Source organism: Oryzias latipes, chromosome 3 (assembly GCF_002234675.1).
Source record: "Oryzias latipes chromosome 3, ASM223467v1".
NCBI classification, from domain to species: domain Eukaryota; kingdom Metazoa; phylum Chordata; class Actinopteri; order Beloniformes; family Adrianichthyidae; genus Oryzias; species Oryzias latipes.
In genome coordinates, this window is record NC_019861.2 from 2,062,040 (window position 1) to 2,087,077 (window position 25,038).

Sequence of the window (25,038 nt, forward strand, 5' to 3'; positions counted from 1 at the left end):
TTTTATTCTTCAAGCTCTCATTTTTATTCATTTTACATTTTAAATGTTTACATTGTTATTGTAAATGTGATTTATTGTTTCCCCTTATCTAAGACTCCATTGAGAAAGAGATTCTTAATTATTGGGTAAATAAAGGTTAAATAAATAAAATAAAATAAATATTAAGTCAAAATACATAACAATGCCATACATTGATAATAATAGGAGACATAAATCATTGAAAAACCTAGCATATAAAGTCCATAATTGATGTCCCATCTTCTTTTCTTCTCATAATAATGACCTTATCCGTCATTATGTCATGCTCAAGTCCATCAGCTGAAATATTGCATTGTGAAGCAGTTCCTCCTCATCCAGCTGCCTCTTCTTGTAGTACACAAATCTTTGTTATTGGGTGATCCAGACATGTTTTGGTTTTAATCCGCACTTGACACACAAATCCTCTTCTATCTGGAAAAGTCTGTGAAGGTCTTCCCATGATCCAGGAATTTCTAGGTGCTGTGCTGTCCATGATGACTATGTCTCGTGGCATTTCTGATGCTCCTGAAGTAGAGGTAAGTATTCTTAATTCCATCTTTTTCAGAACAAATCCGACATGTATTGCACCTGCTCCCATCTGCGTCGAGTATACATCACCCTCCTGAAAGTTACCTGGTGGTAAGGATGGTATAGTTTTCCTTAGCAGTAGGTGGTTTGGTGTTAGTGCTTCTAGGTCATTAGAAACTGTGAATACTTTAGTTATGTTGATTATTGACTCGACTTCACAAACAACTGTGTGAAGTCCATCTTCATCTAAATATTGAACCTTCAAGGTGGAGGTCAGGACTTTCCGTACAGATCTTATTAATCTCTCCCAAGAACCTCCATGATGTGAGGCAGCTGGTGGATTGAAACTCCATTTGATTCATTTCTACCGAAGCATGATGTTAATCTGGGAATGGTTTCACTGTTCTATAGCAGTTTTCAGCTCACGTTCTGCTCCTACAAAGTTTGTTCTGTTATCGGAGCAGAGTTCCAGAACTTGACCTCGCAATCGAAGACAACTCTCATCTTCTTTTTAACTGGATGGTAAACACCATGGTGAGGAATGTAACAGACTTGGCATTCACTGCATTGCAATTCATCTTCAGGCACCTTTCGGCGTAACCTTTAGCTACTAAATCTTTCATAAAGGTAACGTAGTCTTCATGAAATGATGAGACCTTCTGAAACTTCCTTTTCAGGGAACAGAACAGGGGTGGAATTATATAAGTTCGCTTCCTTCCATTCCCTTTCAAGCAATCTTTGTTGTTTAATTATCCTAAGTTTGATACGTCTTTGAATAAATGTATGAATGCTTATTGTATTGTTTTGTGAATTATTCTGCGATTGCTTGAAATAAACCATTTCAAAACAAAAAAAAGGTATGAAAAATGCTGTTCAATAATTTTCCTATTGTTTGGCATATTAAGTTGTTAATTTCATAATTGCCCATAAACTAATCTGATAATGACCATTCACTTGTTTTGCTGAATATGTAACTAATTCTATAAACCTTTAATCCTCCCTTGACATCCCAACTTGTTCATCCACTGCTGCTGCCAAAGTTCCTTCAACTCCATAACTGACACGTTGTTGACTGATACCTCCGAGTTCTCACAGTAAGTTGCTCCATCAGTTCTTCTCAGAGGTCCATTCTAGAGCCCTGCGCGGGACTATTTTCTTCATCCCGGTCCCGCCCGCGCCCGCTGACTTTCTGGCCAATCCCGCCCGCTCCCGCAACGTATGCGTTACACTCCCGCCTGCACCCGCAAAACTCATAGAATTTAGTCCCGCACAGTAACAGAGATGCATTGATTTTGCATCGTCTCCCGTCCCGCAGGAAAAAAACATGTATTTGTATTGATATTATTAAAGACATTCATGTCCCTCCTCCAGCCTCATCTTTTCATGCATTCCTCTTTCGTGTAATTTGCAACTTAATTATCAAATATTTTTTCAAAAATCCTGTTCGGTTAAAAGTGTGCGTGTGTGCGCGCGCAGACAGACGGCCTGAAGCGCGCTCTTAGTAAGAGGCGGGGCGGGGCGTTGCACACCCCCAACAACAGGTTAGATGACAGTGGCCATTGGGCGTCTCTACTTGGTGCGTTCACGGAGCTTCAGTACATAAGACTCCAACAGCCGCACGGCCAAACGTAGTCCGCTAATATATATTCATGAGATATTCATGGCAGCACTGATCCCGCGGGGTATTTTTTAGCCACCCGCTCCCGCCTGCAGCACAATTCAAACCGCTCAATCCCGCGAGATTTGGGTTGGGTCCCGCGGGACCTGGCGGGACCCAATCCCAATGCAGCCCTCTAGTCCATTCCAGCTTTTTCCTGATTGCGTAGGGTCCTCCAATGTTAATGACTTCCAATGGCTCCAAAAGCCTCCAAAATGGCTTTCAAAGCCTGAGGAACATTTGCCCAAATTAGCAGCTCAATATCTGGGTCTATCTCAGGCAATTTAACAGGTTCCAAACATGCCCATCTTTGAAGATCCATTTGTTCTGGGATGTTCCTGTTGTGGACAAGCATGTCCTGCTGTCTTTAAGTCTTTGGCAGTTCACAGAAGTTGTCACCTTGTAAACCAGCAACCTCCAATCCCGAAACAACATAACTATTCACAACTTTCCTCAAGAGAATATGTGATTTCTTTCCTGTGAGACCTAGCTTATAACTTAGTGCCTCTGTGCAAAATACTGCTGTACTCCCTGGATCTCGGAAAGCATATGTAGTAATGGTTTTGTCACCTTCTTGACATTGACATGTACAGGAACAATAGGGAGTTAAACATTATCATACCAGCCCCAGTGAGCCCACTTGACCCCATGGTGCTGTCCACTGACACCTCTGTCTTTTCAGCTTGACTAGGGTTGTTTTTCTTTTGAGGAATGTGAAGTATATTGGGATGTTGAAGACCACACTTTTCACAGGATATCCATTTTCTGCAGTCTTTGCTGAAGTGTCCAATACACAAACAGCCAAAATAGACACCTTTTTCCCTTAAGAAGCCTATCTTCTCTCCAGTTTCAATGACTACAGATCAGTGGCTCTCACTCCAACAGCCATGAAGTGCTTTGAAAAGCCTGTCCCTAGTCACATAACAGCAGCTCTCCCACCGTGGAGGACCCACACCAGTTTGCTTACAGGGCGAACCGATCCACAGAGGACGCCGTAGCAACTGCTCTGCATGCTGGTGTCTCCCATCTGGGGCAGCGGGGGAGCTATGTGAAGATGCTCTTTGTGAATTACAGTTTCGCCTTCAACACCATCCTCCCACACGTTGGAGGACTTGGGATTGCCCCGTTCAACCTGCCTGTGGATCAGCAGCTTCCTCTCCAGAGTGGGACATCATACATCCTCTGCACTGAGCCTCAGTACCGGCTCCCCCCAGGGTTGAGTCCTTTGCTCTGCTCCCTGTAAACGTCCGACTGCACACCGGCCCATCCCAGAAACACCATCGTGAAGTTTGCTGATGACACCATAGTAGTGACACTCATCTCTGATGGGGACAAATCTGCCTACAGAGATGAGGTGGAACGGCTGTCAACATGGTGTTCAACCAACAACCTGCTCCTCAAAAGATCAAACACCAAAGAAATGATCATAGGCTACAGGAAGAAGAAGATGGACAAACTGCCAATATTCATCTCCGGGGACTGCTTGGAGACGGTGGCCGACTTCCGCTTCCTGGGAGTCCACATGGAGGAGAGCCTGACCTGGAGAACAAACACCAGTGAGCTCCAGGAAAAGGCCCAGCAGAGACTGGGTTTCCTCAGGATCCTCAGGAAGAATAAGTGCTGGTGACCTTTTACCAGGCCAAAGTAGAAAGTGTACCAACATAGTGCATCAGCACTTGATCCAGCAGCTGTACAGCAGCTCAAAGGAAAGCTCTCCAGTGGGTCATCAACACCACCCAAAACATTGATGGCTGCCATCTCCCCACTCTGGAAACCCTCCACAGCTCCTGCTGCCTCAGCAGAGCAAAAAAATAGTATCAATGACAATGACAAATAAAAGATCTGTCCATTTATCAATGGGTTTTTACTCCATCTGTGGACACATTCCAATATATGTTCTCCTCCACAGCAAAAACATGTCCACAAGGTGGTTTTTTTTATAAATGTAGTTGCAGGTGATGTTTTGCTTTCCAAAGGGCCACAGCAGTGGCAAAACCTGTTCTTTTAATGCCAAAGTGAGGCTGCAGTTTAGGTTTGTTAATAACTCTGTTTGTCATTGAGTGAGAATCTTTTATATTTCCAAATACTGGGTCAGATAGGATTTTCACTTGTTTCTCAATAAATTCTGTGATGTCAATGAATGTTACTCTTCGTTTTTACTTTTCTTGCAATTTACAGGCTACAGTTCTCCATTTATCTCTGAATTTATAGGACAACTTCCTTACAATGGTTGGCATACTGACAGGCATATTTAGCTCACGCAAATAGTCCACTCCTTCCATGGCATTACAACAGCTTCTAAGGAAAAGACTGTAGTCATCTCTGACTCTGAGGACCTCAGGAACCGGCCTCCTGCGGGTGTCCAGAGTCAGGACTAAAAGGACTAAACAAGGGGAATCAGCGTTTTAATCTTCTGCAGCTAAAAGCTGCAGAAGAATCTAGACTCAAACATTTCTCTTTAGCTGTGTATATGACTGAAGGGTCCTTTTTGACACCTCTTTTCATGTTTCTTTCTCTTTGCGTTCTTTTAAAATACATTTTATAATGATTATGTATGATTTTAACCTTTGCACTGTTGTGTATTGTGATTTTAATGCATTTTCCTGTTTTTAGAAGCACTTTGAATGACTTTCTGTACGAGTTGTGCTATACAAATAAACTCGTCCTGACTTGGAGAGCTTTAAGGTCTTCTGTCTTGATTGGCAACCATGAAAGAGCTTTTTCCATGCATTCAGATGCAACTAGATGTTCATTTCCAAAATGTTCCGTTACTACAGCTTTAGCTTTAACATAGCCCCTGTCTGGAGTAACATGTTGACAGCTTTTCACCGTTTCTTTTGCGTGAACTGCTCCCGGAAATACAGGCGATCTCTGTAATCATTGGTCTTTCTCTCCACACCATTCTCAAAAGCTTAAATGAACACATGATGATTTAATGGATCTCCATCAAAATTTGGTAATTCTTTTTTAGTACTGATGAGAGGCCTTGCTGTCGAATCAAGAGCGTTGTTGTTTCATTCTGCTTTCTCAATAGTCCCAGCACACTGTAATCTTCATCTATTGACTGATTCTGCATTCAAGAGCCTCCATATTAACTTGTGCTATCCTATGGGGTCCAGATGACCCGATCCTTATATGCACGTGTTCTCCCTACCATGACAAAGGTGGATAAAGGTGGAAAGATTTCATGTAATCCATGGACACCAGTGAGGTTCACAAATCATTGAAGAAAAAAGGTTCCGAGCACTGTCTAGTGGGTCTAGATGACCCCACTCCCAACGTTAAAGTTGGGATGTAGGAAGTTCAAGATCAAACTGATAAGAACCACAAAGAAAGGTTTCTGTGTGTCGGTGTGTGACACTAAACTTTAGAACGGTTTAAGTAATGAGCTCAAAAAATATTCAAATATTCAAGAAAATGTATAAAGAAATTCTTATTTCAGGATATGAAGATAAGAGGATTCAAGGATCAACAGGTGCTTGAATAATTCCAAATACATGTTTGAACTTGATTGTGGTGAAATAATCAAAGATCTTTTAATTACAACCAATGAGTATTACATTGTAATGTGCATTAATGATTACTGAAAGGTTTGAATTACAATCAATAAGCTATTGATTTAATTTACTTATCTGCAATGTGAAGCAATAATTACTGGTTTATTGTGATCATGTGTTCTAATGATAATCAATGATTATTACATATCGGTACCGTTACTGTTTACTGAAATCATGAATTAATGTTTTCTGAAGATCATCAATCATTTCTAGGTATTGGATTTTGTTACTTGAAGAGAATCTATCTGATCAGAACCGGATTTAAAACACTGTAAAACTATCAAATGAATGAACTCAGTAGGGGTGGGATTATATAAGCTTGCTTTTTCCCCCTCCTTTTCAAGCAATAAATCAAACTCTACTTATACTTCAGTTAATGATCACTGTATTCACTTAAGAAAATGGGATTTAAGTGACGTTTTGTTTTGTTTTCTATCTTTTTAATCTATGCATTTCCTCATTTCTGTGATGAGTTTGATAAATATGTGTAAATTTTTTATTGCTTTGACTACAATGCTTGAAATAAATCAAATCAAATCAAAGTGCCTAGGATAGAACAAGGGTTTTGTCTGTTTATTATTGTTGTGATTCTCTGAATATTGTCTGGGTTCATAGTCAATAAATAGAGGTATAGATTTCCTTTTCAGCCCTGTTTCCAAGAGATCTTGTTTAGAATATCTTTGTTTTACTGATGGTTGTGGAATAAATGAGTTTGCATCAACATTGATAATCATTTGTTTTGATGTTTCTTTTTCCAGGTAAGAAACAGTCAAAACTATGACTGAAAGAGAAAAAGACCAATTTGAGAGCATGATTACACTTGAGGAAGTACAAAAGGCCATTGAACAACTTAAATCTAAACAATCACCAGGGACAGATGGACTGAATTCAGAATTTTATTAATGTTTTGCTGAGGCTCTTTTTCCCTTTTTACATCAAATGTTTTAGAACGTATTGATAAAGAACTGCTTCCTACAACATTGACTCAAGGCTTGACAACATTAATTCAGAAATCTGGAAAAGACACATTATTCTTAGAAAACTGGCGTCCAATATCACTGCTCAACAATGATTCTAAGACCTTTGCAACAATCTTGGCCAAAAGACTAAACCTGACACTGGACTCAGTAATTGATGAGACCCAGTCTGACTTTATGCTAGGAAGACATACAATGAATAAAATAAGGCTAGTTTTGGACATTCTTGATCATCCAGACATTATATATGATAATGGTTTATTTTATTTTTGGATTTTTACAAAGCATTTGATACCGTCGAACATCAATTCATTTTACATTGTCTTAAAAAAATTGGTTTTGGAGGATACTTTTATTCAGCTATTGTTACATTATACAAAAACTGTAACAGCTCTATTAAATTAGCAGGTGGCACCTCTCCAAGATTTAATCTGGAGAGAAGGATTTGGCAAGGTTGTTCTGTCTCTCCATATCTTTTTCTTTTAGTTTCTCAACTGTTAACAGATCACATTAAATCCAGTGTAGTAGAAGGCATCAACCTCATTGACAACGAACTAATTATCACTCAGCTTGCAGATGGCACTACACTTTTTCTAAAAAATGAAAAGCAAATTCCTGTTGCTTTTGACATTATTGGGACGTTTTCAAAGGTGTCCGGCCTTTGTTTAAATGTGAATGATTGGGAACTAATGGCATGTAAAGAATGTACTGCTACCACATTGTATAATCTTCCCATTAAAACTGTTTGAAGTGAAATATTTAGGTGTTTTAATAACAAAAGACCAACATGCAATAAGCTCCCTAGATTTTAACCTAATAATAGAAAAACTAAGAGGAAATTGAATCAGTGGCTCTACAGAGATTTATCTTTGAGGGGAAGGATTTCACTCAGCAAAGCAGAAGACATTTCCTGTCTTACATACTCAGCTTTGGCTTTACACGTTGATGACAAAGTGATCAAAGAAATGGACAAAATGCTTTTTATATCATGGTACTCCTGGGAGCCCTCTCCTTCCCCCTCCCTTCTCTGCTCCCCAAATTTGACCCAGCTATTGGCACTTTCCACATCAGCCTTCCTGCTCCCTCTGCCTATTTAAGATCGACCTTCTCCAGCATTTGTCACCAGTCCGTTGCCCATTATGGTGCAGTACCTGGTCTCATGTTTACCTCTTGAGCCCTATGTTAGTTCATGTACCACGAATACTCAAGTAACCAAGTACTACAGGATTACGATCCTCCACGAGTGTCAACCTGGGTCCGCTTACCATACCACACCAACCGGTTCCGCCTAGAATCTGGACCTCCAGCCATGCCACGCCACAACTACACACCACGTCATCAGATCAACAACCACTATGTTCTGCATTTCCAGCCTCAACTAATCTGCTCACACAAAGATCACACTCACCTTCTGGTCCTCGTCCCTCCTCCATCATCTCTGGGTGTGAACATCCACAAGACTCCTCGTACCATTTCATCCTGGACAATAAGTCAGTCTCTACTCCACTCCTGTGTGCGTGATCTTTCCGGGTTCCAGCGTCTGGGTCTGTTCATGTCATCGCTAATCATGACATTTTCATTTCATATGGAAAAACAGAACCCAAATATGTTCTAATTAATTCTTATGACAAAGGTGGCCTTAATTTTCTCGATTTTTATGCCTTAAATAACACATTTCAAATTCATTGTTTGAAAAAACTTTTCGGAAATCCCAGCTCCATTTGGAATACTATACCTCTTCATATTTTATCTAAGATTGATGGCGTTGATTTCTTTCCCATGTGTAATTAGGATGTATATAAAATCCCACTTTAGTTATCTGCATTTTACCGCCTAGCCTTCTTGGCACAACTTTTCACTACACAAATATTCTGTCTGGAATAACGGACATTTGTAAGCCCTCTTCATAGAACAATGGTTTCGAAATAAGATTAATTTTGTGTATCAATTATTTAACAACCAGGGCTTACTTTTAACTTATGAGGAATTTCTGTCTAAATTTAACATCCCTGTTCCCCCTCAGAATATGCTAAAGTGTTTGGAGCGAGTCCCTCTGGCGTAGGCATTCGGTTTACATTTCAACAGAGAGTTCATGTTGAGGAGCCTTTTCGGCTCTCTCTCATAAATACTCCTGTGGGGAAAATATGTCTGTCTGGTTATCCCAAGAAAAACAATAAATCCATAAGAACACTATTTCAAATGAAAATTGTTTTACTTCATCAGAGCATGGCTTATTGAAATATGTTTTTTAAAGATACTGCATGGAAGTAGGTTTGTCAAACACCCAATAAATTCTTGATAACCAATAAAGTAAAATACATTTCTTTTAAGATTATTCACAGAATTTACCCGGCTAAAAAAAAAGAATTTACCCAGCTAAAATATTTAATTAAAATGGATTTAGATTAAACATTGATTGTCATGTGCGGGGAGGCTCGAGAGCCGGTAGGACCCAGACGCAGAGACGGGAGGCCAACGGGTTCAGGACTAGAGGGTTTTAATAACAAAAAGCGCTGCAGAGCAGGAATGACAAAACAAAAACAAAAACTTACTGTGGCGTGGCAAGGGACATGGAACGAGGACGCTAAGACAGGATGACGTAAACACCATGACAAAAGCTAATGGACCAGCACAAGAGGAAGGCAGAGACAAGACAGGGCAGACAAGACACAGGGCGTCTGGCGAGGTAGGTCCGGAAGACGGCCGGGAGGCCGAGCGGTCCGGCGAGGCAGGTCCGGAGGACAGCCGGGGGGCCGAGCGGTCCGGCGAGGCAGGTCCGGAGGACGGCCGGGGGGCCGAGCGGTTCTCCGAGGCAGGTCCGGAGGACGGCCGGGAGGCCGAGCGGTCCGGCGAGGCAGGTCCGGAGGACGGCCGGGGGGCCGAGCGGTTCTCCGAGGCAGGTCCGGAGGACGGCCGGGAGGCCGAGCGGTCCGGCGAGGCAGGTCCGGAGGACGGCCGGGAGGCAGGTCCGGAGGACGGCCGGGGGGCCGAGCGGTTCTCCGAGGCAGGTCCGGAGGACGGCCGGGAGGCCGAGCGGTCCGGCGAGGCAGGTCCGGAGGACGGCCGGGGGGCCGAGCGGTTCTCCGAGGCAGGTCCGGAGGACGGCCGGGAGGCCGAGCGGTCCGGCGAGGCAGGTCCGGAGGACGGCCGGGAGGCCGAGCGGTCCGGCGAGGCAGGTCCGGAGGACAGCCGGGGGGCCGAGCGGTCCGGCGAGGCAGGTCCGGAGGACGGCCGGGGGGCCGAGCGGTTCTCCGAGGCAGGTCCGGAGGACGGCCGGGAGGCCGAGCGGTCCGGCGAGGCAGGTCCGGAGGACGGCCGGGGGGCCGAGCGGTTCTCCGAGGCAGGTCCGGAGGACGGCCGGGAGGCCGAGCGGTCCGGCGAGGCAGGTCCGGAGGACGGCCGGGAGGCCGAGCGGTCCGGCGAGGCAGGTCCGGAGGACGGCCGGGGGGCCGAGCGGTTCTCCGAGGCAGGTCCGGAGGACGGCCGGGAGGCCGAGCGGTCCGGCGAGGCAGGTCCGGAGGACGGCCGGGGGGCCGAGCGGTTCTCCGAGGCAGGTCCGGAGGACGGCCGGGAGGCCGAGCGGTCCGGCGAGGCAGGTCCGGAGGACGGCCGGGGGGCCGAGCGGTTCTCCAAGGCAGGTCCGGAGGACGGCCGGGAGGCCGAGCTGTCCGGCGAGGCAGGTCCGGAGGACGGCCGGGAGGCCAAGCTGTCCGGCGAGGCAGGTCCGGAGGACGGCGGGGGGGCCGAGCGGTCCTCCGAGGCAGGTCCGGAGGACGGCCGGGAGGCCGAGCGGCCGAGCAGTCCTCCGAGGCGTCAGGCGTGGAGTCCTCCGAGGCGTCAGGCGTGGAGTCCTCCGAGGCGTCAGGTGTGGAGTCAGGCGTGGTGTCAGGCGTGGAGTCAGGCGTGGAGTCAGGCGTGGAGTCAGGCTTGGAGTCAGGCTTGGAGTCAGGCTTGGAGTCAGGCGTGGAGTCAGGCGTGGAGTCAGGCGTGGAGTCAGGCGTGGAGTCAGGCGTGGTGTCAGGCTTGGAGTCAGGCTTGGAGTCAGGATTGGAGTCAGGCTTGGAGTCAGGCTTGGAGTCAGGCTTGGAGTCAGGCCGGCGGGTCGGGCCAGGAGTCGGCCGGCGGGTCGGGCCAGCAGTCGGCCAGCGGGTCGGGCCAGCAGTCAAGCTCTGGCGGGTTGGGCCAGCAGTCGAGGTCTGGCGGGTCGGGCCAGCAGTCGAGCTCTGGCGGGTCGGGCCAGCAGTCAAGCTCTGGCGGGTCAGGCGTGGAACCGAGCTCTGGCGGGTCAGGCGTGGAGCCGAGCTCTGGCGGGTCAGGCGTGGAGCCGAGCTCTGGCGGGTCAGGCGTGGAGCCGAGCTCTAGCGGGTCAGGCGTGGAGCCGAGCTCTGGCGGGTCAGGCGTGGAGCCGGCTGGAGGGTCAGGCATGCCATTGGAAGCGGGGACCGGTCGGGGTGTAGCCAGCATCCCCCTGGGAGCAGGGACGGGTCGGGGTGCAGCCAGCACCCCCCTGGGAGCAGGGACGGGTCGGGGTGCATCCAGGACCACCACTGGAAAAGGATGTGGTGCATCCGGGACCACCACCGGAACAGGACGGGGCTGGGGTGCATCCGGGACCACCACTGGAAGGGGATGTAGTGCGTGCCGGACCACCTCCGGAACAGGACGGGGCTGGGGTGCATCCGGGCCCACCGCCGGAACAAAAACGGGACGTGGACGGGGACGGTGGCGGCGACGACGACCCCCCCTCAGGAAACTCCAGGTGGCTCCCACTCTAGGCATACGAGGCAAACTGGGCCTGGTCAAAATCCCAGTAAGACCTCGTACGCTCTGCTTCTTGGCAGTAGACCTCCAGAAGCTGCATGTCCCGCTCTGCTGGGTCCAGAAAAACACCAGCTGCGACCACTTTCCTCATCGCCTCACCCGCCTTCATAAGGAGTTCCAGGATCCTCATTCTTCGCCAGTCCGTTGGCCCTGATGGTGCATAGTTGGTCATCACATCTCGTTCATGTTGTTTTGTCAAGCCGGCGCCTAACTTCTGTCTCTACTTACCTCCAGGAATCCATTGTCACAAGTGGTCGCCAGAATCTGCCTCAGTCCGGAGCCCTCCCTCTGTCTTCTCCTGCTGGTCACACCTCGAGCCTCTGCCGTATCCTGCCATCTCTCGGACCTCCTCCGACGTCGACTCCTTCCGAAGGTCTGCGGAAGAATCCACCAGTGACGCCACCGAAGTCTGCTCTTCGCTCGTTGGGAACTCAAGATCTTGCTCTCGATCTCTCACCTACCTGTTGATTAAAACCCCTTAACTGCCACGCTTGTCCTCCTCTGTGTTTCTTCCGGGTTCCAGCGTTTGGGTCAAAAAGTGTTCTGTAGCCATGACAGGTTCATTGTATTCTTTTCTGAGTTGAATCAGTATAATATTAGTATTCGTTACTCGGAGAAGCAAAAAGCAATCAAAACCTTATCTGTAGGTGATAGATTCAACATTTTCTCGTAGAGTTTAACCTCCTGGCTTATTTCTATTTCTATTCTTGTTTTTTTTTATACATATGTGTATTTGATATTTGCATTTGTGTTCTTATTGCATACCGTAATGTTAATTTTGTAAAATGGCACAATGTGCAATAAAGTTTTTTTTTTTTTGAAATGCTCGGGCCAATATTGTGGTATATTGTGTATGTGTCTATTATTAAAAAACAATACTATATCAATCAAATAGACATATCACTGTTTCAAAAATCTTCATAGCATAAATTGATCAACTATCAAAAGTTAAAATTATGTGCAAATTACGTTTCATTGGGAAAAATCATGAGTCAATTTTGGAAATTGATGTAAATTGAAGCCTGTTCAAACAAAGTCGGCCGTCATGACTCCTCAATTGTACACAGAGTGGGCTTACTTTGCGCCAACAGTACCGCCCACAATTCAGAGGTGAATTTCTAATGAACTCCTGCTGCTCTGCAGAAACTATGTCCTAGAAAACGACATTTTAAATCAATTTTGGCTAAAATAAACTGCATAATCATAATTAAAGAAAAACACTTTGAAAATAGATGGAAAGATGATCAGAGTGGGTCTAAAACAGTTCTGTTCAGATTAGATGTTTTCTCCCACATTGAACAGAAAACAGTGTTGAACTCTCACCAAAATGGGTCTGTGGCGCCAAAACCCCCCAGCCACGTTCTCGCTTCCATGGACGCAGCTGCTCATGGCAAACAGAAACAGGAAGGGCTGCTCACTGAAGAAAAGCTTTTAGTTTTCTGTACATTAAAGGTACATTGTACTAGAATTGAAAACTAGTGACTTTACTGCCGTGTAGAAAACCTGACTTAGGCTGAAAGACGCAATAACACAATGTCAGCAGAAGAGCACCTCCTCAGAGGAGCAGCACATCCATCTGGAAGAGATTCCTAATATTTTACAGACACATTACACTGAGCCCTCACTACGTCATGGTCCACCTTTCACAGTTGGGTTTCACAGAAAACACCAAAACGACTTACGGTTATGGCGACCACCTGAACTGACGCAATACTCACTGCTCTGCTATCCCGACACTTAAATCCTGCGAAAATACTCCAATCTCCCCCAAAACTTAGGTAAAGGGATTTGAGAACACAAAAGGAATGCCGAAGGGCAACAAACAAAGGCAGGATACCAACAACCAGCCAAAGCTGGGAAACTTGCTCATTTTCTAGGAGTTGATTTCTCACAGGAAAATGATTCTGTTCGAATGAATCAAACCATGTATTTTAGCAAAATTTTGGAAAGTCTGATTGCAAATCAAAGGCAACTCCCAGTTAAATCAAATGTGATCTAACTCCAGAAGGGGCCAAAACGGATCAGAGGAAATACAGGGGCATGTTGGGAAACCTTATCTATATCATGACCTGTACTAGGCCGGACATAAGTTTGATTGTAAGCAGGCGGTCTCAATACATGTCTGATCCCAGGGAAAAACACATGACAGCACTGAAACGTGTACAGATACTTACAAGGAACCAAGGATTATGGACTGTGTTATAATAAATGTAACACTGAACTTGAACTTATGGGCTACTCTGATGCCGATTGGGCTAACGACCTAGAGGACAGGAGGAGCACTACAGGCTATTGCTTCAGCCTTAGCCAAAACGGTGCCATCGTGTCATGGAAAACAAAGAAACAAACAGCAAACTGTTGCTCTGTCAACGTGTGAAGCTGATTACATGGCGTTAGCCGCCGCTATTCAAGAAGCGCTTCACCTCTCGCAACTTTTGAAGGACATGGACCCTAATTTTGAACCAACAACCAAACTGTTCGAGGACAACCAAGGGGACTATACGCCTAGCAAGGAACCCTGTAAATCGTCAGCGGAGCAAACATGTGGACATAAAATATCATTTTATGTCCGAAGTCTGCTGTAACCCTTGTTCTATCCTAGGCACTTTGACATTGGGAGTTGGGTCATCTAGACCCACTAGACAGTGCGCTGAAGCTTTTTTCTTCAATGATTTGTGATCTTCACTGGTGTCCGTGGATTACATGAAATCTCTTCACCTCTATCCACCTATGTCATGGTAGGGAGAACACGTCAATGTAAGGGTGGGGTCATCTAAGATAGCACAAGGGTTAAGAGCCAAGATTGAAAAGTTTAGTTCTTCTATGTTCGGTAATTAAAAATGATGTTATGAGAATGTGTGTGATTTCATCGAGTGGGGGTGTTGAACTACGATGAATATCACTAAGTATTTTTGTTTGGGGAACTATTTTGTGCAGCGCAAAGTTACCTGCCTGCCTGTATAAATAAAGGCGGAGCCACCTGCCAAGCTCTTCATGGGTGACAGGAGTAATGGCTGCCGGAAAGTTGAATGTGCCTCCAGTCTCGTTTGTCCCAGAGAAACAGTTAATACTCCAGAGGGATGTCTGAACCTGGGAGCACAGGTGGGAGCTCGCGCACGGCTCGGGAGCAGTCCGCTGCAGGAGATTCAACACAGCTGAAGCACAGAAGTTTGTCGAGAAGATCCAGGAGGACACAGCGTAAATATAAACCCACAGAGATGTCATTTATATGTATTATTACTTACTAGTGAACAAGCAGGTAATATCGGGTAAACATTTAAAGTTTGTGGCAACAGTTAAACGGGGGAGGGAAAGTTTATGTGGAAGATAAGTGAAAAATAATCAGTGAATAAATCTGTTAGAGAAACCTTCAGGGTAGAGCATGGACTGTTACTACACAAGATAGCACCAGTGTTCAAACAAAGACAATGGTGAGTGGAGGGACCGATCCTCGCAGGCGTGGAATGGTCCATGGCGATAACGGGAGACGACTTTCAGGGGGAAGGGTTTTCTTACTTAAACAATGGGAAAGGGGATTTGTTTTGATGCATGTTCAAGTATCCAGGGTTTTTTGTGCCTCTCTATTTGTACAAAAAAGTGTCAAGTTAATATGTATGTCGTAGTTGAAAATGACACAAGAAGTAAAAATTAAGTTTGTTTCTTGGAACTGCAGAGGTCTTCGAAATCCAAACAAAGTGAAACAAGTCATAAACAGAATAAAAGATATGGATGGCCAGGTGGTATTTCTGCAGGAAACTCATCGTCTTGATAGAGATTTGAAAAGTATTAAAAGAAGATGACAAGGCAGTGTGTTTACAGCACCATTTTCATCTAATGCAAGAGGAGTTATGATATTAATCCGTAATACAGTTCCTTTTCAAGTAATAATATAATATAATAAAAAATAAATGGGGAAGATATCTAATCATTCAAGGTCAATTACTTTCAGAAGATTTATGTTTTGTAAATGTTTATGGCCCTAACGTAGATGATGCTAAATTTTTTGAGGATCTATTTCTTACAATAGCGTCACTCACAGGACAATATATCATAGCAGGTGACTTTAGCTGTACTCTAGACCCTAAAATAGACAGATCAACAGGAACAGATCAATCTCACAATAAATGTAGAACGGTTATTCAAGGTCACATTAAAGAATTGAACCTATTAGACATATGGAGAGAATTAAATCCCAATGATAAGGGGTACTATTTATGCTACTCTAGTAAATATAAGACATTTTCCAGGATTGATTATTTCCTAATCTCTTTAGAATTATGTCATAAAATTAACAATTGTTTTCATGACTCCATTGTGATCTCAGACCATGCTCCATGTTGTTTAGTATAAATGGATAAAAATATTATTAAAGACCCACCCCGGTGACATTTCCAGCATAAATGGTTACAGGACAAAGAATTTATCAAACATATAGGAAAACATATTGATGAGTATTTCTATTTAAACACGGCGCAGACATCTGCATGTATAAGATGGGAAGCTTTCAAAGTGGTTCTTAGAGGTCACATCATTAGCTATACAGGTTCAAAATCAAAAAAGTGGAGAAGGGAGAGACAACAGTTGGAACACAAGATTAAAACACTACAGGAAAAGGTCAACAAAGAAAATAATTTGCAACTGATAAACGAGTTAGCAACTTTAAGAGCAGAATATTATAAACAATCAGCAAAAGACAAAACACAACCGTGTCTGATAACAGAAGAACCTAAGAAGTCATTTAAAAATACAGACACCATGAACTTTATTGAAATAGAGAAAGAAACAGCTGTTCCTCCGTCATTCTATTGGTCAGAAGAAACATTCTGGATCTGATGCCTTTTTTTGATCATCCAGATTTTTTCTCATTTTTTATGTAGTTCAAGCTCAAGTTATAAACTCCACCTTTAATAGGTGGAGCCTATGCCCCCACATCCAACGCTCAAAATGTTTGATTGACAGGTCTCACATACAGTCAAGGAAAGTAACTTATAAAAAAGTAGAAGTTGGTGCAGTTCTGTAAGGTAGAAAAATGAGTCGTCAAAAATCTGTTTCAACACGTTTTACTTTAAAAAGGCAAAACTTAAGTCACTTTATTGACAGAAGTAGAACACAATCCATCTACCAACCGACATCAGCACTGGAACACCGATAATGAAACAGCAAAGACAAAATACTACAGGCTGAAAGGACGTCAGCAGAGAAATAAATACAATTGAAACAGACAGCAAACATTTCAACAGGAACTGGACGGTTTTTATGGTTCAGCAACAGCAGACGAGGAAGCAGCAAGAAAACAATCAAAGGGTTTTTACAAAAATCCCATGATGCAGCTCTCTGACATGAATGCAGAGAAGGAAGCAAACATCCGTCACATGTTATCGCTCTGAGTCCCACTGAGACCTGCACACAGAATTCAGTTCTTGAACATGTCGCACAGCAGCTTCTCCATGGGAGTGTTTCCAATGGTCCTGTGGAAGAACAGCAACTCGATCCGCTCCGAGTTCACAAAGCGCAGCGAGGGGAGAAGAAGCAGCAGCTTTCCAAACCTGAAAGACCAAAGCAGAAAGATGCTCAGCAGGCAAGATGGAGAAGAAGGACAGAAGCTTCACGAAGCTTCACGAAGCATCACGAAGCATCACGAAGCATCCAAAACCGTCAATCAAAAATCGGCCTTATAGAACTAATGACGGTCAGATGAGGTCCAACATGTGACTGAGTTCAAATCCAAATCCTTCATTCCTCAACAAGACAGTCAAAGGTGTTTCATTGGCTTCATCTGAGCTCTGCTTCTTCCTTCCTACCGGGCTGGTTGGCTGGGGTAGTGGGAGCGGATGTGTTGTCCCAGCATGACTTGAGACTGATCCTGGAGGTTCTCCACTTGTTCTGGATCCTTCAAACCTCGAGTCTCTGTGTGGGAAAGAACTGAATTAAGCATCAAATTCAAGGAATTCTCCTTCATTTCTGAGCAGATTAGGCAGGTCAGCTGTTACGATTGGTTTGTCTGTAATGCTAGAGACAAATTGGAGCATGTTTTGTGATTCTAACCTGGTTTAAAAAGCACAATGGCCTTGAGACAGGCAAACTCTGTGGGATCCACGGCGAGGGCCTTGAAGCGGCTGAAGGCCTCCTGCAGGAGCCGCAGGTCCAGACCGGTGTAGCTGGTCTTGCCCTGCATGCCGGGGCAGAGGTCGGGCAGGGACAGCAGCGGGCAGCTGTCCAGCGGCAGCGACCACTGGATGGCACAGAGCAGGAAGAGCTCGCTCCACGCCTCCTCCAACAGGATCACCTGTGAACACAGAAGCAGCGTTTGGAAACACGACATTAAGCAACCAGATCTGCTGGAAGAACAACAAATAATCCTAGTGATGGTCAGTTTGTCGTGTGTAGAAACTCAAACAAGAGAACTCTGGTTCTCTGAAAGACCCATTCTGATGAAGATGGTGGTTTGGTGTTTTTAACATCTGTTTGTCATGATGGAGGACAAATATAAAGATAATTAGGATTAACATTACATGCATGATCAGGAATAAAGGACCAGTTGATAACAGATCACTTTAAAAAAAAGCAGCATCAGAAGATGATGAGAGTGGATCTTCCAGCAGTGATTCTGTTTATTTCCAAGTGTTTTTGTCAATAATGAACACCCTAAAGTCAAAGTTTGTTGTGTGTTTAGTAAAGTTGTAAAGATTCCTTCTTCCAGGTGCATTTGTTGAGGATTTTCTGTTCATCATGCAGCTCTTATCATGATGTCAGAGATCCATAGTGGCTTCTTTTCTCAGCCTGTTCTCGGCTGCTCTCACCTGGTCTCTGAAGGGCAGGTTGGAGAAGACCGGCAGGTTTTTGGCCCACTTGACGGACATGAAGAGCAGCCTGGCTGAGGTCTCGTAGACGTTTTCTGAGCTGGAGGGGTACAGAGCCATGTGGTACTCTGATGACGCTCTCTCCGGCTCGTTGCTCGTCACATCAATGTTTTCATCCACTGAGACACAAACAAGAGGTCTGGGTCAGCAGAGGAACGCATTCTTTGGAGCGGCACTAAACTTTAGAACGGGTTCAGTAATGAGCTCAAACTATGTTCAGATATCCAAATATTCTAGAAAATGTTGAAAGAAACTCAACACCTGTTGAACCTTATTCAACAGCTGATTGAATAATTCCAAATCCATGTGAGAACTTGACTGTAGTGAAATAATCAAAGATCTTTTAATCACAATCAATTAGGGTTGTGACGATAACCGCATCACCGCGTCATCACCGCACTTTTTTTTGTTTGTTTTTTTGAAAGTTTAGCATATCGTGCGTGATTGGAACTATAATAAACACATCAAACACATTCATCTTTGCTGATAATTCTGCTAGTCCTGTGTTCAGACTTTACTTCTTTCCTTCAGACCATTCTCTCCTTCTCTCCCACCGCGCCTGTCTTTAGCCGCGTTTACATGGGCAAAAGTAATCGGAATGAACGCCTGATCGGAAAGAAAATGCGTCATGTAAACGCGCCGTTTGGAATACTCTGCCCCGATCAGACTCGTTCGGATCAGAATTTCTATTTTTTTTTTTTTTAACTTGTCCTGTCCAACAGCTAGGCAGGCAGATGAGAGCTGAGGGCCTCTTGTGTTGGACATATTTTACTTTAACAATAGGGGGTATGAATCTTCAGACATTCGGATCAGAATTTCTTTCCAATGGAGATAGCTGGGTTATACCGATCGTTTATCCGATTGTGGAGCATGTAAACGGTCATTCCGATCGTGTGTCACGTCTGCTCTGGTTTACGTCACGCATAGACGGTGTTTCACTGAGAGAAAGCCTTGGAGCGCAGACGGGACCGACCAGCTGCTCTGCGGACGCCCCGTGAAAAGCGCCGCTCCGCTCTCGCCCCACTGGCTCTCCCCTCTTTCACCCCTCACGAGGGAGATGCCGGGCAGGAGCGCTTGCCCCCCGACGCTCACTCGCTCCACTGGCACCCGAGTGAGCAGAGCAGAACAGCTGGATTAATAACTTTGTGTCTGATGGGAGGAGGATGCTTGTTACGTGTGCGTTTTTTTGTTTTGTTATGTGTGGGAGAATTCAGACTGCGAGCCGTCCGGCCGCTCTGGGTTAGCCGCCAGCTCACGCAGCGAGTTTGGGGAAGCAGAAATAAATGTCGCTCAGTCCTTAGAAACTGTTCAAACAATCACGTGGATTTGTGTTTCCAGTTGTGTCCCGACAAAATAAAGGCTGATGATATTCCCAGACATTTACGTGCAGCCAAGATGCAGATTGCAGCGTTTCATGGTCCTGGACTTTGTGTCCATCAGGCTAATGTTAGCCTGTGTTTATAGCCTGTCCTAACCCTTCTTCCAGCACTGATCGCACGGATTAAATATAACGATGAGCGAACAGGCGCTTCATACCATTCATGACATTAATAAAAGCACGTTTGGAAGATCGTCTCGTATATTACCGAGCTGCTGCATAAAATAAATGTCTGTGGCAGCTGTTTGTTTAGAACGGGACCTATTTCCTCATCCGGGTGATTTTACACTACTGCGCATGCCCACATGATTCATTCCGACTGAAAGTGTGAGCCATGGGAACGTTTGTTCTAATCGGAAAAAGGTTTTCTGTGCCCATGTGAATTTTAACCCGACCATTGATCTGATCAAGATATTCTGCCCATGTAACCGCGGCTAGTGTCTTTTGTCGTCGCGCGCTCTGCGCTGCACGTGACACGCGGCTCCCCTTACACACACAGGCGCGCACTTCAGAAGCACACATCCTCATTCTAAAACAGAAGTTTTTATCTTGCGAGGAAATACGACAAATTTACTGCGTTTTAATTATTAATTTCCATTGTATTCATTTCCGTTGTAAGCTGTGTGCGTTCGTAAGTGCGCGACACGGCCGCCTGCCGGAGGATTTTGTGTTAGCGGCGGCTTATTACTGTTTTCCTTCACTCTGTAACACCAAACGTGAACCCGCACTGTTAGATTTCCATGAATATCACTACATGTTTTGTTTGGGAACTGTTTTGTGCGCGCAAAGTTACGTGTCTGTATGAATAAAGGCCTCCTGCCCCGCGTTCTTCATGGGTGTCAGGCTCACGGCTACCAGAAAGGTGACAAAGTGTCTGCAGTCTGTTTATTACTGGGCAATATATAATATTCTGAAAAGATGTCTGTACCAGAGAGCACAAGTGAAACTCGCGTGCAGCTCCAGAGTGGTCCGCTGCAGAAGAATCAACACGCACCCCCAACACACAGCGCTGACCCACACAGTCACAGTCAATCTACAACACCTATATAGGCTATATAGTTAGTTCATTAGCTAGATAGGTAGTAGTTAGTTGTTACTGTTATTTTTTTTAACTTCAATAGAACTTTAGTTTAGAAATATTTGTTCCGGGTTCTGATCAAAGCGAGGAGGTCACATGACTGTTTCATTCATGTCCTTGACTATTCAACCTTAATATCAGAGAATGGAAACAATCCAAGATTTCTTTTTAGCACTATAGCTAAATTAACTCGCAGTCAGAGCTCAGTAGAACCACATGTTCCTGTTTCTCTCAGCTCTGATGATTTTCTTACATTTTTCGATAGTAAAATCTCAAATATTAGACATAAGTTAAATCAAGTTATTCCTACTATCAGCCCAGAACAGGCTGAAGCGGTAGAAATGGAGGCATCCATAGAAACCTCTGTAACATTAGACTGCTTCACTGCTGTGGATCAAGCGGAAATAACATCAATTATTACGTCCTCCAAATCCTCAACGTGTCTGTTAGACCCAATTCCCACTAGACTTTTTAAAGAAACTTTTCCCCTAATTAATGATCCCATATTAACAATGATAAATGCCTCTCTGGAAACGGGTTACGTGCCACAGTCTTTTAAATATGTAGTTGTTAAACCTCTTCTGAAAAAGCCCAGTTTGGATCCTAGCATCTTGGCCAACTATAGACCGATATCAAACCTGCCCTTTATTTCTAAAATCCTAGAAAGAGTTGTAGTTAAGCAGCTTTACTGCCACCTACAGGACAACAGCCACTTTGAAGACTTTCAGTCGGGGTTTAGACCTCACCACAGTACGGAAACTGCACTAGTTAGAGTCTCTAATGACTTGTTATTGGCCTCAGAAAAGGGACTACTTTCTATTCTGGTCCTGTTGGACCTCAGTGCTGCCTTTGACACTATCGACCACGGTATTTTACTCCATAGATTAGAGCAGGACATAGGGATCAGAGGATCTGCTCTCCAGTGGTTTAAATCCTATCTGTCTGATAGGTATCAGTTCGTTAATGTAAATGGCCATTCCTCTCAGTGCACTCGAGTCAACTATGGAGTCCCACAGGGCTCAGTCTTGGGACCGATCCTGTTTACGCTTTATATGCTACCCCTAGGAAACATAATCAGGAAACACAGCATTAATTTTCATTGTTATGCCGACGATACGCAGTTGTATTTATCCATGAAGCCTGAACAGAATGACCAGATAGAGAAACTGAACGCCTGCATCAGTGACATCAAGACCTGGATGACAATTAATTACCTCCTCTTGAACCCAGAAAAAACTGAGGTCATTATACTTGGTCCTAAAAACCTCAGAGATGCTCTGTCTGCTCAGATAGTCTCCCTGGATGGTATAAGTATAGCCCCCAATTCCACAGTTAGAAACCTTGGGGTTTTACTTGACCAGGATTTATCATTTAAGGCTCATATATCTCAGGCGTGTAGAACTGCCTTTTTTCACCTGCGGAATATTGCTAAGATCAGAAATCTACTTTCTAAGAGTGATGCTGAAAAACTCATCCATGCATTTGTTACGTCGAGGCTGGATTACTGTAACTCCTTGTTAGCAGCGTGTCCTAAGAGTTCCTTAAGAAGTCTCCAGCTTGTTCAGAACGCAGCTGCTAGATTGTTAGCTGGAACCAGCAGAAGAGATCACATCACTCCTGTGTTAGTTTCACTTCACTGGATCCCAGTTGATTCTAGAATCAAGTTCAAGATCCTCCTGTTAACCTATAAGGCCTTACATGGACTGGCCCCGTCCTATATTAAGGACCTCATAGTCCCTTACCATCCAATGAGAACACTTCGCTCGCAAAATGCAGGACTGCTTGTTGTTCCTAGAATTGGTAAAAGTACGGTTGGAGGTAGAGCGTTTAGCCACCAAGCCCCTGTCTTATGGAATAAACTCCCAGCTCATATAAGAGAGGCCGACTCAGTTTCTACATTCAAAGCTAGACTGAAAACATTCCTCTTTGGACAGGCTTATTGTCAGACTAGTTAGTATTCAGAGATTATTTAACTTAATGTTAGTTTGTTTAAATTAAACTTAATAATAACTATTTCTTTTAAAAGGCTGCTAGAAGTTGAAGCTGGGGTAACTATGGTACACTGGGGTTCTGTCCTCTTTCCTTTTTTACTTCTACCCTTCCTCTCCTCTATTCTTGATCATAATTTATCATTTAGTTCTCCATGCCTCTGTTTGGTGCAGTGTGATTCATGTATTGTCCCTCTTTTCCTCTCCCCTCCTGGGGAGTGGGAGTGCTTCCAGACTCCAGTTGGCTCATCCGTGCTCCAGTTCCTGACCGTTTACCTCGCCTTTGCTCCTGCTCCTACACCTGGCTGTGGTTCCTGTCTCCGGCTCGACTCGCGCCTTTGACTGTCCCGATAACCACGGCTGGATGAAGCTCGTCTGCTGGACTTTTATATATGTAGTTGTAGATTTAGATAAGTTAATTCTTCTCTAAGATTTCTGGTAAATCGCCTGTCCGTCCTGGGGGAGGATCCCTCCTTCATGTGGGCACCCCTGAGGTTTCTTCGTTTTTTCCGGAATCCGGTTTTTTTGGGAGTTTTTCCTTACCGCGAAGGGGGGTCTAAGGGCAGGGATGCCAGTATAGCTTAGTCAGTTTGTTAGTTCATTTTAGTATTTTTCTATTGAACTCTTTGTATTCGTGATCCTTTTGATTTCATGTTTTACTTCGAAGCCCATCGAGACGACTGTTGTTGTTATTTTGGGCTATACAAATAAAATTGAATTGAATTGAATGGAATTGACGTCCCCAGCTGTTCTGAAGGATCTCAGTTCTTTTCATCCACTGTGCAATTATAGTTCAACAAAATTTAACAGCGTGACAATCGTGTTGATTTGAATATATCATCCACAGTTTCACAAAATGAAAATTATTATACATTTTTTTCATTTTTTCCTCTTTCTCTGTTTTTGACAGACATTTTGTGTCTTTCCTGATGGTGCCTGATAATGGCTGTAAATTAGCAGAGCATTGAGAGCTTCTCCAAACAAGAGACATTTGTGAAGTCTTCCTGTAGCTGAGCGATAAGCAGGTATCAAGCATTTTGGGGAAAGAAAAGGAGGGAAGCAGAAAGCCTCCAGATCAGCCGACTGGAAGCCTGTTGAGCTTCTGAAGTGATAAAGCTTAAATGTCTGTATCATACACTTATTAATATTTTGTAATAAGACAACATCAATGACAACAAAACATCCTGATGTTTCATCCAGTCGGAGCTCAACTCAGCCCACTGCAAGTCTTTTAGCATTTTGCTTTTCCTCTTTTTAAAACATACATTTTTAAATGCAGCGTTTGAGCATGTTGTCATTCATTAGCAATTATCTGTAATATTTACAAAATAATGGTAAATCCTTTCATCTCACTCAAAGCTTCTGCATCATGAATACGGTTTAGATAGAATAAAATGTCCTTCCATATAAAACTTACTTTATAAACCAACCTATGAAGTGAAGAAGACCCAGGAGAACCCAAGAGGATCCAGGAGAACCCAATAGGATCCAGGAGAAACCAATAGGATCCAGGAGAACCCAAGAGGATCCAGGAGAACCCAATAGGATCCAGGAGAACCCAAGAGGATCCAGGAGAAACCAATAGGATCCAGGAGAAACCAAGAGGATCCAGGAGAAACCAATAGGATCCAGGAGAAACCAAGAGGATCCATGAGAAACCAATAGGATCCAGGAGAAACCAAATGATCCAGGAGAACCCAAGAGGATCCAGGAGAAACCAAGAGGATCCATGAGAAACCAAGAGGATCCATGAGAAACCAATAGGATCCAGGAGAAACCAAATGATCCAGGAGAACCCAAGAGGATCCAGGAGAAACCAAGAGGATCCATGAGAAACCAAGAGGATCCAAGAGAAACCAAGAGGATCCAGGAGGACCCAGGAGGACCTAAGAGGACCCAGGAGGACCCAAACACACGAAACCTTCCAGTTTATTGGGTTCAGTCTTTTTCAAACGTGCGTCAGCCACTAGATGTCGCCGTAGCTTCAGCTCTGTTTCAAGGGTTCCTGGATTGAACCTTTTTTAGGACAGTAGTTCCAAATGATTAGATCTCCTAGGTGTTCAGTTTCTCCCATCACCTCACAGAGAGTCTACTCTGCTTCCCTGAAGACACCATGGCTCTGCTGCACCTCACAGGCAGGAACACTAAACCTTCATTAACATGGTAGACAGCTGCT

General features: G+C 44.4%; 1 protein-coding gene across 1 annotated transcript; it reads right to left on the minus strand.

Annotated features, from left to right (window-relative positions):
• Window positions 1-16,480: 16,480 nt before the first annotated feature.
• Window positions 16,481-18,582, minus strand: LOC101157353 (photoreceptor-specific nuclear receptor-like). Its single transcript, XM_020701272.2, has 4 exons — window positions 18,359-18,582; window positions 17,604-17,844; window positions 17,360-17,465; window positions 16,481-17,104 (listed from the first exon to the last, which is right to left on the minus strand). The coding sequence occupies exons 1-4, from the start codon at window positions 18,476-18,478 to the stop codon at window positions 16,972-16,974; spliced, it is 600 nt and encodes a 199-aa protein (XP_020556931.2). The 5' UTR covers window positions 18,479-18,582; the 3' UTR covers window positions 16,481-16,971.
• Between the last annotated feature and the right edge of the window lie 6,456 nt (window positions 18,583-25,038).

What these genes read in the sequence shown, in the direction of transcription:
- LOC101157353 (XM_020701272.2), bottom strand. Translation starts at nt 18,478, where the DNA reads ATGGCTCTGTACCCCTCCAGCTCAGAAAACGTCTACGAGACCTCAGCC. An exon ending in ACCTGCCCTTCAGAGACCAG is followed by an intron (nt 17,845 to 18,358) that starts GTGAGAGCAGCC and finishes CTGTGTTCACAG; the next exon opens with GTGATCCTGTTGGAGGAGGC. An exon ending in TACCCCAGCCAACCAGCCCG is followed by an intron (nt 17,105 to 17,359) that starts GTAGGAAGGAAG and finishes TTGGTCTTTCAG; the next exon opens with GTTTGGAAAGCTGCTGCTTC.